Source organism: Panulirus ornatus, chromosome 69 (genome assembly GCF_036320965.1).
Source record: "Panulirus ornatus isolate Po-2019 chromosome 69, ASM3632096v1, whole genome shotgun sequence".
NCBI lineage: Eukaryota > Metazoa > Arthropoda > Malacostraca > Decapoda > Palinuridae > Panulirus > Panulirus ornatus.
The window spans coordinates 21,700,266-21,718,322 of record NC_092292.1 but is presented as its reverse complement, the minus strand read 5'-3'; the positions used below and the strand labels follow the sequence as shown (position 1 = coordinate 21,718,322).

Genomic DNA, 18,057 nt, shown 5'->3' with positions numbered 1-18,057 from the left:
TGACAGTGTTATATGGATGTCAGGTGAGCTACAGTTCTGAATGTACAAAAGAAGATGAATGTGTAAGAAATGAAATATCTTGAGGACAAATGTAGTGTTAGGAAGGTTGACTGAGCAAGTACCAACATGGTAAGGGAGAGAGGTGTGGCAATGGGAAGAGCATGGATGAGAGACCTGAAAAGTGTGCTGAAATGATTTGGAAATATAGAAAGAGTGAGTAAGGAGAGGATGACAAAGAGAATATATGTATTCGAAGTGGAGGGGACTGGACATGCAAGAAGGTGAAAGGCATGCCCAGGAGAGAGTAACCTGAAGCGATTTTGAATACATGGGGCAATGTGTCATCAGTGCAGAGGAGACTGAACATGCAAGAGGGTGAAAAGCATGTCCAGGAGAGGGTAACCTGAAGTGATTTTGAATACATGGGGCAATGTGTCATCAGTGCAATGAATTAGGTCATATAAAGCAGCCAGGGAATTCACAGAATGATGTCTGAGGCCTTGCAGTTCTATTACATTACTATAGAAAGGATGTGAGAGGCCTTATCTTCATGTGTTCCTTCCACTGATTCACTAGCACAGGGAAAGGGAAACAAATATGTGTCAGAGGTGGAGGGGACAAGGAGAAGCAGGAGACCAAATTGGAGGTGGATGAATGGAGTGAAAAAGATTTGGAGCAATTGGGGCCTGAACATACAGGAGGGTGAGAGGAATGCAATGAATAGAGTAAATTGGAATGATGTGGTATCCAGGGTTAATATGCTGTCAATGGACTGTGCCAGGGCATGTGAAATGTCTGCAGTAAAACATGGAAAGGTCTGTGGGGCCTGGATTGGATAGGGAGCTGTGGTTTTGGTGCATTACCAATGACCACTAGAGAGTGAGTGTGAATGAATGTGGCCTCTTTGTATTCCTGGCGCTACCTCGCTGAAGCAGGGGAAAGTGAAGCTGTTTTCCTGTGAAGCAGGGTAGCAAAGGGAATGGATGAAGGCAAGCAAGTATGAATATATACATATGTATGTCTGTAATATCTGCATATGTGCATGTACATGTATGTATATGTGCTTATGTGGGTTTTTATGTGTATACATACATACATACATATATATAAATAAAGGCAGACGGTATGAATTATGTACATGTGTATATATGTATATGTCTGTGTGTGTATATATATGTATACATTGAGATGTATAGGTATGCATATTTGCATGTGTGGACGTGTATGTATATACATGTGTATATGGGTGGGTTGGGCCATTCTTTCGTCTGTTTCCTTGCGCTACCTCGCTAACGTGGGAGACAGCGACAAAGCAAAATAAAAAAATAAATATTATTTGATTTATAACAACACCTTAAGTATTTGAGAGATCAGTGTGTCTTTTTACAAAGAGACTTTATTTGAGTTAGTAGTCAGTAGAATAGTGATGGTGCTCTGCACTCAAAACCCAAAAATTGCAGGCTATTTTGTAAACCCAGACAGGATTAGTTGGGTGTGATTTGCTTGGTGAACAGGACCACTCACTCTTGTCATGTCAGAGACTAGATGAACCTACCCATTTTCAGATGTGCAGAAAATTAGAGGTGATAAAAGATTATATCCCTGGAGATAGGGGAGAAAGAATACTTCCCACATATTCTGTGTGTGTCATAGAAGGCGATTAAAAGGGAAGGGAGCAGGGGGCTGGAAATCCTCCCCTCTCGTTTTTAGTTTTCCTAATGAAGGAACAGTGGAGGGGGCCACGTGAGGATATTCCCTCAAAGGCTCTGTCCTCTGTTCTTAATGCTACCTTGCTAACATGGGAAATGGCGGATAGTATGAAAGAAAACAAATATATATATTTTTTTTTTATACTCTGTCGCTGTCTCCCGCGTCTGCGAGGTAGCGCAAGGAAACAGACGAAAGAAATGGCCCAACCCACCCCCATACACATGTATATACATACGTCCACACATGCAAATATACATACCTACACAGCTTTCCATGGTTTACCCCAGACGCTTCACATGCCTTGATTCAATCCACTGACAGCACGTCAACCCCGGTATACCACATCGCTCCAATTCACTCTATTCCTTGCCCTCCTTTCACCCTCCTGCATGTTCAGGCCCCGATCACACAAAATCTTTTTCACTCCATCTTTCCACCTCCAATTTGGTCTCCCTCCTCTTCTTGCTCCCTCCACCTCCGACACATATATCCTCTTGGTCAATCTTTCCTCACTCATCCTCTCCATGTGCCCAAACCACTTCAAAACACCCTCTTCTGCTCTCTCAACCACGCTCTTTTTATTTCCACACATCTCTCTTACCCTTACGTTACTCACTCGATCAAACCACCTCACACCACACATTGTCCTCAAACATCTCATTTCCAGCACATCCATCCTCCTGCACACAACTCTATCCATAGCCCACGCCTCGCAACCATACAACATTGTTGGAACCACTATTCCTTCAAACATACCCATTTTTGCTTTCCAAGATAATGTTCTCGACTTCCACACATTCTTCAAGGCCCCCAGAATTTTCGCCCCCTCCCCCACCCTATGATCCACTTCCGCTTCCATGGTTCCATCCGCTGCCAGATCCACTCCCAGATATCTAAAACACTTCACTTCCTCCAGTTTTTCTCCATTCAAACTCACCTCCCAATTGACTTGACCCTCAACCCTACTGTACCTAATAACCTTGCTCTTATTCACATTTACTCTTAACTTTCTTCTTCCACACACTTTACCAAACTCAGTCACCAGCTTCTGCAGTTTCTCACATGAATCAGCCACCAGCGCTGTATCATCAGCGAACAACAACTGACTCACTTCCCAAGCTCTCTCATCCCCAACAGACTTCATACTTGCCCCTCTTTCCAAAACTCTTGCATTTACCTCCCTAACAACCCCATCCATAAACAAATTAAACAACCATGGAGACATCACACACCCCTGCCACAAACCTACATTCACTGAGAACCAATCACTTTCCTCTCTTCCTACACGTACACATGCCTTACATTCTCGATAAAAACTTTTCACTGCTTCTAACAACTTGCCTCCCACACCATATATTCTTAATACCTTCCACAGAGCATCTCTATCAACTCTATCATATGCCTTCTCCAGATCCATAAATGCTACATACAAATCCATTTGCTTTTCTAAGTATTTCTCACATACATTCTTCAAAGCAAACACCTGATCCACACATCCTCTACCACTTCTGAAACCACACTGCTCTTCCCCAATCTGATGCTCTGTACATGCCTTCACCCTCTCAATCAATACCCTCCCATATAATTTACCAGGAATACTCAACAAACTTATACCTCTGTAATTTGAGCACTCACTCTTATCCCCTTTGCCTTTGTACAATGGCACTATGCACGCATTCCGCCAATCCTCAGGCACCTCACCATGAGTCATACATACATTAAATAACCTTACCAACCAGTCAACAATACAGTCACCCCCTTTTTTAATAAATTCCACTGCAATACCATCCAAACCTGCTGCCTTGCCGGCTTTCATCTTCCGCAAAGCTTTCACTACCTCTTCTCTGTTTACCAAATCATTTTCCCTAACCCTCTCACTTTGCACACCACCTCGACCAAAACACCCTATATCTGCCACTCTATCATCAAACACATATATATATATATATATATATATATATATATATATATATATATATATATATATATATATATATATATATTTTTTTTTTTTTTTTTTTTTTTATACTTTGTCGCTGTCTCCCGCGTTTGCGAGGTAGCGCAAGGAAACAGACGAAAGAAATGCCCCCCCCCCATACACATGTATATACATACGTCCACACACGCAAATATACAAACCTACACAGCTTTCCATGGTTTACCCCAGACGCTTCACATGCCTTGATTCACTCCACTGACAGCACGTCAACCCCGGTATACCACATCGCTCCAATTCACTCTATTCCTTGCCCTCCTTTCACCCTCCTGCATGTTCAGGCCCCGATCACACAAAATCTTTTTCACTCCATCTTTCCACCTCCAATTTGGTCTCCCTCTTCTCCTCGTTCCCTCCACCTCCGACACATATATCCTCTTGGTCAATCTTTCCTCACTCATTCTCTCCATGTGCCCAAACCACTTCAAAACACCCTCTTCAGCTCTCTCAACCATGCTCTTTTTATTTCCACACATCTCTCTTACCCTTACGTTACTCACTCGATCAAACCACCTCATACCACACATTGTCCTCAAACATCTCATTTCCAGCACATCCACCCTCCTGCGCACAACTCTATCCGTAGCCCACGCCTTGCAACCATACAACATAGTTGAAACCACTATTCCTTTAAACATAACCATTTTTGCTTTCCAAGATAATGTTCTCGACTTCCACACATTCTTCAAGGGTCCCAGGATTTTCGACCCCTCCCCCACCCTAGGATCCACTTCCGCTTCCATGGTTCCATCCGCTGCCAGATCCACTCCCAGATATCTAAAACACTTTGCTTCCTCCAGTTTTTCTCCATTCAAACTTACCTCCCAATTGACTTGACCCTTAACCCAACTGTACTTAATAACCTTCCTCTTATTCACATTTACTCTTAACTTTCTTCTTTCACACACTTTACCAAACTCAGTCACCAGCTTCTGCAGTTTCTCACATGAATCAGCCACCAGCGCTGTATCATCAGCGAACAACAACTGACTCACTTCCCAAGCTCTCTCATCCACAACAGACTTCATACTTGCCCCTCTTTCCAAAACTCTTGCATTCACCTTCCTAACAACCCCATCCATAAACAAATTAAACAACCATGGAGACATCACACACCCCTGCCGCAACCCTACATTCACTGGGAACCAATCACTTTCCTCTCTTCCTACACGTACATATGCCTTACATCCTCGATAAAAACTTTTCACTGCTTCTAACAACTTGCCTCCCACACCATATATTCTTAATACCTTCCAAAGAGCATCTCTATCAACTCTATCATATGCCTTCTCCAGATCCATAAATGTTACATACAAATCCATTTGCTTTTCTAAGTGTTTCTCACATACATTCTTCAAAGCAAACACCTGATCCACACATCCTCTACCACTTCTGAAACCACACTGCTCTTCCCCAATCTGATGCTCTGTACATGCTTTTACCCTCTCAATCAATACCCTCCCATATAATTTGCCAGGAATACTCAACAAACTCTTATCCCCTTTGCCTTTGCACAATGGCACTATGTACGCATTCCGCCAATCCTCAGGCACCTCACCATGAGTCATACATACATTAAATAACCTTACCAACCGGTCAACAATACAGTCACCCCCTTTTTTAATAGATTCCACTGCAATACCAACCAAACCTGCTGCCTTGCTGGATTTCATCTTCCGCAAAGCTTTTACTACCTCTTTTCTGTTTACCAAATCATTTTCCCTAACCCTCTCACTTTCCACACCACCTCAACCAAAACACTCTATATCTGCCACTCTATCATCAAACACATTCAACAAACCTTCAAAATACTCACTCCATCTCCTTCTCACATTACCACTACTTGTTATCACCTCCCCATTAGCGCCCTTCACTGAAGTTACCATTTGCTCCCTTGTCTTATGCACTTTATTTACCTCCTTCCACAACATCTTTTTATTCTCCCTAAAATTTAATGATACTCTCTCACCCCAACTCTCACTTGCCCTCTTTTTCACCTCTTGCACCTTTTTCTTGACCTCCTGTCTCTTTCTTTTATACATCTCCCACTCAATTGCATTTCTTCCCTGCAAAAATCGTCCAAATGCCTCTCTCTTCTCTTTCACTAATAATCTTACTTCTTCACCCCACCACTCACTACCCTTTCTAATCAACCCACCTCCCACGCTTCTCATGCCACAAGCATCTTTTGCGCACTCCATCACTGATTCCCTAAATACATCCCATTCCTCCCACACTCCCCTTACTTCCATTGTTCTCACCTTTTTCCATTCTGTACTCAGTCTCTCCTGGTACTTCCTCACACAAGTCTCCTTCCCAAGCTCACTTACTCTCACCACCCTCTTCACCCCAACATTCACTCTTCTTTTCTGAAAACCCATACAAATCTTCACCTTAGCCTCCACAAGATAATGATCAGACATCCCTCCAGTTGCACCTCTCAGCATATTAACATCCAAAAGTCATGGGCTATGGATAGAGTTGTGCGCAGGAGGGTGGATGTGCTGGAAATGAGATGTTTGAGGACAATATGTGGTGTGAGGTGGTTTGATCGAGTAAGTAATGTAAGGGTAAGAGAGATGTGTAGAAATAAAAAGAGCGTGGTTGAGATAGCAGAAGAGGGTGTTTTGAAATGGTTTGGGCACATGGAGAGAATGAGTGAGGAAAGATTCACCAAGAGATATATGTGTTGGAGGTGGAGGGAACGAGTAGAAGTGGGAGACCAAATTGGAAGCGGAAGGATGGAGTGAAAAAGATTTTGAGTGATCGGGGCCTGAACATGCAGGAGGGTGAAAGGCGGGCAAGGAATAGAGTGAATTGGATCGATGTGGGATACCGTGGTAGACGTGCTGTCAATGGATTGAATCAGGGCATGTGTAGCGTCTGGGGTAAACCATGGAAAGTTCTGTGAGGCCTGGATGTGGAAAGAAGCTGTGGTTTCGGGCATTATTACATGACAGCTAGAGACTGGGTGTGAACGAATGGGGCCTTTGTTGTCTTTTCCTAGCGCTACCTCGCACACACGAGGGGGGAGGGGGTTGTTATTCCATGTGTGGCGAGGTGCGATGGGAATGAATAAAGGCAGACAGTATGAATTATGTACATATGTATATATGTATATGTCTGTGTGTGTATATATATGTGTACATTGAGATGTATAGGTATGTATATCTGCGTGTGTGGACGTGTATGTATATACATGTGTACGGGGGTGGGTTGGGCCATTTCTTTCGTCTGTTTCCTTGCGTTACCTCGCAAACGCGGGAGACAGCAACAAAGCAAAATAAAAAATAAAAAATAAATAAATATATTTGTTGAATGTGTTTGATGATAGAGTAGCAGATATAGGGTGTTTTGGTCGAGGTGGTGTGCAAAGTGAGAGGGTTAGGAAAAATGATTTGGTAAACAGAGAAAAGGTAGTAAAAGCTTTGCGGAAGATGAAAGCCGGCAAGGCTGTGGGTTTGGATGGTATTGCAGTGGAATTTATTAAAAAAGGGGGTGACTGTATTGTTGACTGGTTGGTAAGGTTATTTAATGTATGTATGATTCATGGTGAGGTGCCTGAGGATTGGCAGAATGCTTACATAGTGCCATTGTACAAAGGCAAAGGGGATAAGAGTGAGTGCTCAAATTACAAAGGTATAAGTTTGTTGAGTATTCCTGGTAAATTATATGGGAGGGTATTGATTGAGAGGGTGAAGGCATGTACAGAGCATCAGATAGGGGAAGAGCAGTGTGGTTTCAGAAGTGGTAGAGGATGTGTGGATCAGGTGTTTGCTTTGAAGAATATATGTGAGAAATACTTAGAAAAGCAAATGGATTTGTATGTAGCATTTATGGATCTGGCGAAGGCATATGATAGAGATGCTCTGTGGAAGGTATTAAGGATATATGGTGTGGGAGGCAAGTTGTTAGAAGCAGTGAAAAGTTTTTATCAAGGATGTAAGGCATGTGTACGTGTGGGAAGAGAGGAAAGTGATTGGTTCTCAGTGAATGTAGGTTTGCGGCAGGGGTGTGTGATGTCTCCATGGCTGTTTAATTTGTTTATGGATGGGGTTGTTAGGGAGGTGAATGCAAGAGTTTTGGAAAGAGTGGCAAGTATGCACTCTGTTGTGGATGAGAGAGCTTAGCAAGTGAGTCAGTTGTTGTTCGCTGATGATACAGCGCTAGTGGCTGACTCATGTGAGAAACTGCAGAAGCTGGTGACTGAGTTTGGTAAAGTGTGTGAAAGAAGAAAGTTGAGAGTAAATGTGAATAAGAGTAAGGTTATTAGGTACAGTAGGGTTGAGGGTAAAGTCAATTGGGAGGTAAGTTTAAATGGAGAAAAACTGGAGGAAGTGAAGTGTTTTAGATATCTGGGATTGGATTTGGCAGCGGATGGAACCATGGAAGCGGAAGTGAATCATAGGGTGGGGGAGGGGGCGAAAATTCTGGGAGCCTTGAAGAATGATTTGGAAGTCGAGAACATTATCTCGGAAAGCAAAAATGGGTATGTTTGAAGGAATAGTGGTTCCAACAATGTTGTATGGTTGCGAAGCATGGGCTATGGATAGAGTTGTGTGCAGGAGGGTGGATGTGCTGGAAATGAGATGTTTGAGGACAATATGTGGTGTGAGGTGGTTTGATCGAGTAAGTAACAATAGGGTAAGAGAGATGTGTGGTAATAAAAAGAATGTGGTTGAGAGAGCAGAAGAGGGTGTTTTGAAATGGTTTGGTCACATGGAGAGAATGAGTGAGGAAAGATTGACCAAGAGGATATATGTGTCAGAGGTGGAGGGAACGAGGAGAAGTGGGAGACCAAACTGGAGGTGGAAGATGGAGTGACAAAGATTTTGAGTGACTGGGGCCTGAACATGCAGGAGGGTGAAAGGAGGGCAAGGAATAGAGGGAATTGGAATGATGTGTTTCCTGGGGTCGACGTGCTGTCAATGGATTGAACCACGGCATGTGAAGCGTCTGGGGTAAACCATGGAAAGTTGTGTGGGGCCTGGATGTAGAAAGGGAGCTGTGGTTTCGGTGCATTATTACATGACAGCTAGAGTCTGAGTGTGAACGAATGGGGCCTTTGTTGTCATTTCATAGCGCTACCTCGCACACATGAGGGGGGAGGGGGTTGTTATTCCATGTGTGGCAGGGTGGCGATGGGAATGAATAAAGGTAGACAGTATGAATTATGTACATATGTATATATGTATATGGCTGTGTGTGTGTATATATATGTGTACATTGAGATGTATAGTTATGTATATTTGCATGTGTGGACATGTATGTGTATACATGTGTATGTGGGTGGGTTGGGCCATTCTTTTGTCTGTTTCCTTGCGCTACCTCGCTAATGCAGGAGACAGCGACAAAGCAAAATAAATAATAAATAAATATCCTGGGAGCTTTGAAGAATGTGTGGAAGTCGAGAACATTATCTCGGAAAGCAAAAATGGGTATGTTTGAAGGAATAGTGGTTCCAACAATGTTGTATGGTTGCGAGGCATGGGCTATGGATAGAGTTGTGTGCAGGAGGATGGATGTGCTGGAAATGAGATGTTTGAGGACAATGTGTGGCGTGAGGTGGTTTGATCGAGTAAGTAACGTAAGGGTAAGAGAGATGTGTGGAAATAAAAAGAGTGTGGTTGAGAGAGCAGAAGAGGGTGTTTTGAAATGGTTTGGGCACATGGAGAGAATGAGTGAGGAAAGATTGACCAAGAGGATATATGTGTCGGAGGTGGAGGGAACGAGGAGAAGTGGGAGACCAAATTGGAGGTGGAAAGATGGAGTGAAAAAGATTTTGTGTGATCAGGGCCTGAACATGCAGGAGGGTGAAAGGAGGGCAAGGAACAGAGTGAACTGGATCGATGTGGTATACCGGGGTTGACGTGCTGTCAGTGGATTGAATCAGGGCATGTGAAGCGTCTGGGGTAAACCATGGAAAGCTGTGTAGGTATGTATATTTGCGTGTGTGGACGTATGTATATACATGTGTATGGGGGTGGGTTGGGCCATTTCTTTCGTCTGTTTCCTTGCACTACCTCGCAAACGCGGGAGACAGCGACAAAAAAAAAAGAAAAATATATATATATATATATATATATATATATATATATATATATATATATATATATATAGATTTATATTTATTTATTTTGCTTTGTCGCTGTCTCCCACATTTGCGAGGTAGCACAGGGAAACAGACGAAAGAATGGACCAACCCACCCACATACACATGTATACACATACACGTCCACACACGCAAATATACATACCTATACATCTCAATGTACACATATATATACACACACAGACACATACATATATACCCATGCACACAATTCACACTGTCTGCCTTTATTCATTCCCATCACCACCTCGCCACACTTGACTCATGGTGAGGTGCCTGAGGATTGGCGGAATGCATGCATAGTGCCATTGCACAAAGGCAAAGGGGATAAAAGTGAGTGCTCAAATTACAGAGGTATAAGTTTGTTGAGTATTCCTGGGAAATAATATGGGAGGGTATTGATTGAGAGGAAGAATGCATGTACAGAGCATCAGATTGGGGAAGAGCAGTGTGGTTTCAGAAGTGCTAGAGGGTGTGTGGATCAGGTGTTTGCTTTGAAGAATGTATGTGAAAAACATTTAGAAAAGCAAATGGATTTGTATGTAGCATTTATGGATCTGGAGAAGGCATATGATAGAGTTGATAGAGATGCTCTCTGGAAGGTATTAAGAATATATGGTGTGAGAGGCAAGTTGTTAGAAGCAGTGAAAAGTTTTTATTGAGGATATAAGGCATGTGTACATGTAGGAAGAGAGGAAAGTGACTGGTTCTCAGTGAATGTAGGTTTGCGGCAGGGGTGTGTGATGTCTCCATGGTTATTCAATTTGTTTATGGATGGGGTTGTTAGGGAGGTGAATGCAAGAGTTTTGGAAAGAGGGGCAAGTATGCAGTCTGTTGTGGATAAGAGAGCTTGGGAAGTGAGTCAGTTGTTGTTCGCTGATGATACATTGCTGGTGGCTGATTTGTGTGAGAAACTGCAGAAGCTGGTGACTGAGTTTGGTAAAGTGTGTGAAAGAAGAAAGCTGAGAGTTGCATCAATGTACGTTGAAACATCCCAATCTGAGTCTTCAAGGATGATATGCACTCCTCAATAAACTCCCCTCTGGTCCCCCCTTTTAGAAACTGAAAGACAAGAAGGGAAGAGCTTCCAGCCCCCTGCTCCTGCCCCTTAGTCAATTTCTATTACGTGCAGGGAATGAATGGCTATTATTCTCTCTCTCCTATCCAGAGATAAAACTGTACTCTCATTTCACGTTTACAAGAACTTCATAAATCTCATAAGGATTAAATCCAAATACAATCAGTTCATAAATGAATTAAGGAAATGCGCAGTAAGCCTCCAAACAAAATTACAGGAAAAAAAGACACACCTGTGTTGGTTCCTGCTGTGAAGACCCAAGCACCTGTTGTTTTAGCAGCTTTCAAAAGACCTTTTCTAATCACCTTCTTGAGTTTCGGTTGAAGATCAAAATTTGTTTTTCCACCCTGTACAGTAATTAGAAGCTTTGGAAGGTCCAGACCCCACTCCCCAGTCAAAAGCTGCAGTATATGCTCTGGTCGGGTGTCATGAGCAAGTCGCATATACTGAAATGAAAAACTGGTTCAAGATGTTTCCTAATACATTCATATCTAAAGTAAAAGATCATCAGACCTAATGGAGAATGAAGCATCCTTCAAAGTATGAGCTATGCCACAGCAAAATAAATGTTCCTGTTAAAATACCTGACATTGTTCCCACTTTACCGAAAACTTATACAAATTTTTGCCCTCGCATCCACAAGACAGTGATCAGACATCCCAAAAGCTGCTATTCTCACCACATTTATATCCTAAAGTCTCTCTTTACATGCCTATTAATCAAGATGTAATCCAAAAATGTCTGTTGACCATTCCACTAACTACTCTCATATGTATGCTCGAGAATGTCTCTTTTTAAAACAGGCATTCCTAATCACTGTTCTTTATCAGTACAGAACTCCACAAGCTGTTCACCATTTCTAATGAAAATACTCACTACTCCATGCCCCCAATTATATCCTTAACTGCCTCATTATTCATCTTTACATTCAAATCATCCATCACAAATACCTGGTCTCTTACATCAACATTGCTGATACACTTACTCAGCTGCTCCCAAAACACTTGCCTCTCATGATACAAAAATAGAATTCTTCTTCCATACTTGATTGCCATTTCCCACATTAATGATGTAGTGCCAAGAGGAGATGAATAAAGGGCGCATCTGCTCACATCTATTCTCCAGCTGTCTTGTGTAATGCACCAAAATCAAAGCCTCCTTATCCACAAACAGGTTCCATAGACCTTTCCATGGTTCCACACAGCTGCTTCTCATGCCCTGGTTGAGCCCATTAACTGCAAGAAAACCCCTGTATACCACATTGTTGCAACTCACTCTATCCCATGCACACCCTTCATCCTCCTGCATATTCAAGCCCCAATCACTAAAAATCTTTTTAACTTTCCCAATACAAACGTGAGTCACACTTTCCTGTCAATATTCTGATATGAACCACCCCTAGAATACTACAAAAACAGTTTCATCCCAAAACCCTTCATGCTCACGGTTCAACTATCACAACAAAGACACCAAGCAATTATCTCTACCCACAAATGCACACACAACATCAGAACACTTTGTGACCTGTGGTCACAACCAGTGGACATGGCCAGCTTCCTGAGCACTGAAGGTACTTTATAAAGACAGAAGGGACTCCTGGGTCTGGAAGTAAGTGTTTATTCAAATATTCTTTTCTGTAAAAAGACCGATGTGGCATGGGCAAAAGATTCCCTAGTTAGAGCTATCTTGGATGACAAGAAAACAAGATATGAAAAAGAGCAAAGAAATTAATAAGAGCTCTACAAGTGTTTGTACACTGGCTTTTAAGGGAGAAAGTTTAGCAAACAGGACACTATGGAGGATGGACATGGTTGAGCCCATTAACAGCAAGAAAACCCCTGTATACCACATTGTTGCAACTCACTCTATCCCATGCACACCCTTCATCCTCCTGCATATTCAAGCCCCAATCACTAAAAATCTTTTTAACTTTCCCAATACAAACGTGAGTCACACTTTCCTGTCAATATTCTGATATGAACCACCCCTAGAATACTACAAAAACAGTTTCATCCAAAGACCCTTCATGCTCACGGTTCAACTATCACAACAAAGACACCAAGCAATTATCTCTACCCACAAATGCACACACAACATCAGAACACTTTGTGACCTGTGGTCACAACCAGTGGACATGGCCAGCTTCCTGAGCACTGAAGGTACTTTATAAAGACAGAAGGGACTCCTGGGTCTGGAAGTAAGTGTTTATTCAAATATTCTTTTCTGTAAAAAGACCGATGTGGCATGGGCAAAAGATTCCCTAGTTAGAGCTATCTTGGATGACAAGAAAACAAGATATGAAAAAGAGCAAAGAAATTAATAAGAGCTCTACAAGTGTTTGTACACTGGCTTTTAAGGGAGAAAGTTTAGCAAACAGGACACTATGGAGGATGGACATGGTTGAGCCCATTAACTGCAAGAAAACCCCTGTATACCACATTGTTGCAACTCACTCTATCCCATGCACACCCTTCATCCTCCTGCATATTCAAGCCCCAATCACTAAAAATCTTTTTAACTTTCCCAATACAAACGTGAGTCACACTTTCCTGTCAATATTCTGATATGAACCACCCCTAGAATACTACAAAAACAGTTTCATCCAAAGACACTTCATGCTCACGGTTCAACTATCACAACAAAGACACCAAGCAATTATCTCTACCCACAAATGCACACACAACATCAGAACACTTTGTGACCTGTGGTCACAACCAGTGGACATGGCCAGCTTCCTGAGCACTGAAGGTACTTTATAAAGACAGAAGGGACTCCTGGGTCTGGAAGTAAGTGTTTATTCAAATATTCTTTTCTGTAAAAAGACCGATGTGGCATGGGCAAAAGATTCCCTAGTTAGAGCTATCTTGGATGACAAGAAAACAAGATATGAAAAAGAGCAAAGAAATTAATAAGAGCTCTACAAGTGTTTGTACACTGGCTTTTAAGGGAGAAAGTTTGGCAAACAGGACACTATGGAGGATGGAACAGAGTTTTACAGCTGTACTATTTTACTGAACAATGAGGTATCATAACAGTTGATCCTCATGTGGCTGACCTCCACACAGAAACTGTAGGAAGCAGCAGCCAGACTTGAGTCATGAGTCCAGGCCTTGAAAAAACAATTATCATACACTGGTTAACTGCCTCACTGCATTCCATTCAGTATCCTAACACAATAATGCAGAGGAAACTATAATACTTTTTCATGATTTTATTGATGGATGATACACATATATTCTCTAACAAAAGGTAATCTGATTTTTTTTGTGTGTGTGCACTAGGGACATTTACATAAGAGAGACTGTGCAGTTTAAGCGGTCACATGACTCAGCATGCCAAAATTCATGCAAATGGTAAAGCAATTTCAAAAAACATACTCTAGATGAGTTTCCTACTAAAAAAATAAATCATAATGGTTGTGAAAAATTCTCTTTTAGATGGGAGTAACTAACTAAATGTATTTTCTAACCTGAGCCTTGGTGGGATGGGCTCCACCCTGGAATTCAAGTGTGCCATATGCATCTGTAGGGAGGAGTTGTGTGTGTCTGGAAGGGCTCCAGTGAAGGTCTTCTCCATGGCGGAGAGTTGCTGGTGACCCATCACGGTGATACTGCCACAGCTGTCCACAACAACACCTGAAGGCAAGTCAAGACATCTATTACTAAGCCACACTAACAAAAATACTGACTTTCTAATTTGAAAGAATTACAGCATCCTTGAGAGGATGATATGCATTGCTTTTTAATTAATTCATTTGGGAAAAAATTAAGAAAAAATTAAACTCTGCAGATCCCTCAAACAAGTCCCATATAAGTGGCAATCTAAGGAGGATTTTTGGCCCAAGTTAAACATTCTGCTACCATGCATTTCCCTGCTACATACAGAATACATTACATTGTAAAGGATGTTTTTCTCCTTATTCAGAGGTGTCTCAACCTTCAAGTAATACACATCTATTCAATTGAAGCACAACAATCATTCTTCCAAAACTATGTAAAACAAATCATTATTCATTCATACAAAAATATGCATCAAATCAATCAGAAATGTTCCTACAACCCACATGGAGAGAAATCACTTGATTTTGTGAGACAGAGTGAAGGGGGATGTAATACTTTAAGAAGCTCAATGATTCTTGATATCTTTATAAGTATTCAAGGCTCACTCATTCTTGCATTTTCTTTATCTATCTATCTATTGCAAAGATGCATGTTCCCACCTGGAATTCCCTCAAGGGGGTGGCCATGGCAATAGAGTCTCCATAACTAGAAAACTCCAGTGCCACTTCTTAGCCTTTAGTGCCATACCTTTAATACGCCATTGGCAGAGAGCAACTCAGTGTAGTATCTGCAAAGGCACCTACCTAATCTTCCAACTGAAATACTCCTGCCTAATGTTTCTACCCACTACTACCTAATGTTTCTACCTAATGCTCCAGCCTAAATGTTCCTACCCACCACTTCTATATATTGCTCCTACCATACTGCCAAAAAGAAAGGCAAGTGCATAGTGCTCACCTCAGGAAAATCTAAAATTACAAAGAATGAGCTGTGTGAGGTAAATGCTATCAAGTGTTATGAGTGACAAAGATAGATTGTATGTTTGAGGAGAGAATGCCAGTAGTCCACTTTATCCTGTTATTCTCTTTATATAATGAAATCCAAAGAATCCCTCAAAAGCTTGAGAAAGAATGTGTATGATGATTTATGTGCTTCTCACAAATAAATACATGTAATCAATTGTGTGCTAGCCATAAAACATCATGCACACATCTATTTACTACAACCAATAATACTAACAGTTTCATGATTATATTCAGCACACATAAAAAATATTCTTAATGATTTTATATACATATGTGGTGGGGTGGTGGCAAGAATGGATGAAGACAGCATGTATGAATATGTACATGTGTATATATGTATATGTCTATGTATGTATATGTATGTATACATTGAAATGTATAGGAATGTGTATGTGCGTGTGTGGGTGTTTATGTATATCTATGCGTATGTGGGTGGTTTGGGCCATTCTTTCCTCTGTTTCCTTGCACTACATTACTAACGTAGGATGCAGGGGACATATATACATACACATATACAGACATAAGACATATATATACATGCTTGCCTTCATCCATTCTGGCGTTACCCCGCCTCACAGGAAACAGCATCGCTACCCCCAGCTTCAGCAAGGTAGCACCAGGAAAAAAGACAAAAAAGGTCACATTCGTTCACACTCAGTCTCTAGCTGTCATGTGTAATGCACTGAAACCACACCACCCTATCCACATCCAGGACCTACAGGCCTTTCTATGGTTTAACCCAGACGTTTCAAATGCCCTGGTTAAGTCCATTAACAGCATGTCGACCCTGGTATACCACATTGTTTTAATTCACTCTATTCCTTGCACGCTTCTCATCCTTCTGTATGTGCAGGCCCCGATTGCTAAAAATCTTTTTCACTCTATCCTTACACCTCAAAACTGGTCTCCCACTTCTTGTTCCCTCCACTTCTGACACATATATCCTCTTTGTCAATCTTTCCTCACTCATTCTCTCCATATGTCCAAACCATTTCAACACACCCTCTTCTGCTCTCTCAACTACACTCTTTATACTTCAACTTATCTCTCTTACCCTTTCATCACTTACTGAATCAAACCACCTCACACTTTTCCAAACTCAGTCATCAACTTCTGCAGTTTCTTATTTGAATCAGCCACTAGAGCTGTATCATCAAACAACAACTGACTCACTTCCCAGGCCATCTCATCCCCAGCAGACTGCATACCTGCCCCTCTCTCCAAAACTCTTGCATTTACCTCCCTAACCACCCCATCCATAAACAAAAATAAACAACCGTGGGGACATCACACACCCCTGCCGCAGACAGACATTCACTGGGAACCAATCACTGTCCTCTCTTCGCACTCGTACATCATTACTTTCATCATTATCATTATCATCATTGCACATGACAAGCAGAGAGTGGACATTAGTGAATGAGACCATTTCTTTGTCTGCTCCTAGCACTACCTCACAAACACAAGAAATTCTGAATGTACGAAAATTAGTACTTTCCTATCATAATTACTCAGTACTTTCCCATCATAATTACTAAGATTAGGGTGTCCAAATGCATGTGGATGTAACCATGATGAGAAAAAAAGAGAGATAGATAGTATGTTTGAGGAAACGAAACTGGATACTTTGGCACTGAGTGAAACGAAGCTCAAGGGTAAAAGGGAAGAGTGGTTTGGGAATCTTTTGAGAGTAAAGTCAGGGGATAAAGAGAGGCCAAGAGCAAAGGAAGGAGTAGCACTCCTCCTGAAGCAGGAGTTGTGGGAATATGTGACAGAGTGTAAGAAAGTAAATTAGATTGATATGGGTAAAACTGAGAGTGAATAGAGAGAGATGGGTGATTATTGGTGCCTATGCTGCTGGTCATGAGAAGAAAGACCATGAGAGGTAAGTGTTTTGGGAGCAGCTGAGCGAGTTTATTAGCAGCCTTGATGCATGAGGCCAGGTTATAGTGATGGGTGATTTGAATGCAAAGGTGAGTAATGTGGTAGTTGATGATATAACTGGTGTATATGGGGTGTTCAGTGTTGTAAATGGAAATGGTGAAGAGCTTGTGGATTTGTGTGCTGAAAAAGGACTGGTGATTGGGAATACCTGGTTTAAAGAGAGAGATATACATAAGTACACATATGCGAGTAGGAGAGATGACCAGAGAGTGTTACTGGATTACGTGTTAATTGACTTTTGGATGTTAATGTGCTGAGAGGGGCAGCTGGAGGGATGTCTGATCACTATCTTGTGGAAGCAAAGGTGAAGATTTGTAGAGGTTTTCACAAAAGAAGAGAGAATGTTAGGGAGAAGAGAGTGGTGAGAGTAAGTGAGCTTGGAAAAGAGACTTGTGTGAGGAAATACCTAGAGATTGAATGCAGAATGGCAAAAGGTGAGAGCAAATGATGTAAGGGGAGTGGGGGAGGAATGGGATGTATTTAGGGAAGCATTGATGGCTTGCACAAAAGATGCATGCGGCATGAGAAAGGTAGGAGGTGGGCAGATAAGAAAGGGTAGTGAATGGCGGGATGAGGATGTAAGATTGTTAGTGAAAGAGAAAAAAGAGGCATTTGGGAAATTTTTGCTGGGA

General features: G+C 41.8%; 1 protein-coding gene across 5 annotated transcripts in view; it reads right to left on the bottom strand.

Annotated features, from left to right (window-relative positions):
• Positions 1–18,057, bottom strand: part of Trpm (transient receptor potential cation channel, subfamily M) — a 246,533-nt gene that overhangs the window by 107,081 nt on the left and 121,395 nt on the right. For all 5 annotated transcript variants that reach the window (XM_071660313.1, XM_071660310.1, XM_071660312.1 and 2 more), the window contains exons 5-6: positions 14,366–14,531; positions 11,129–11,342 (exon numbers count right to left, since the gene is read on the bottom strand). In XM_071660313.1, the coding sequence (XP_071516414.1) occupies positions 11,129–11,342; positions 14,366–14,531 (380 nt within the window). The remainder of the gene's footprint in view (positions 1–11,128; positions 11,343–14,365; positions 14,532–18,057) is intronic.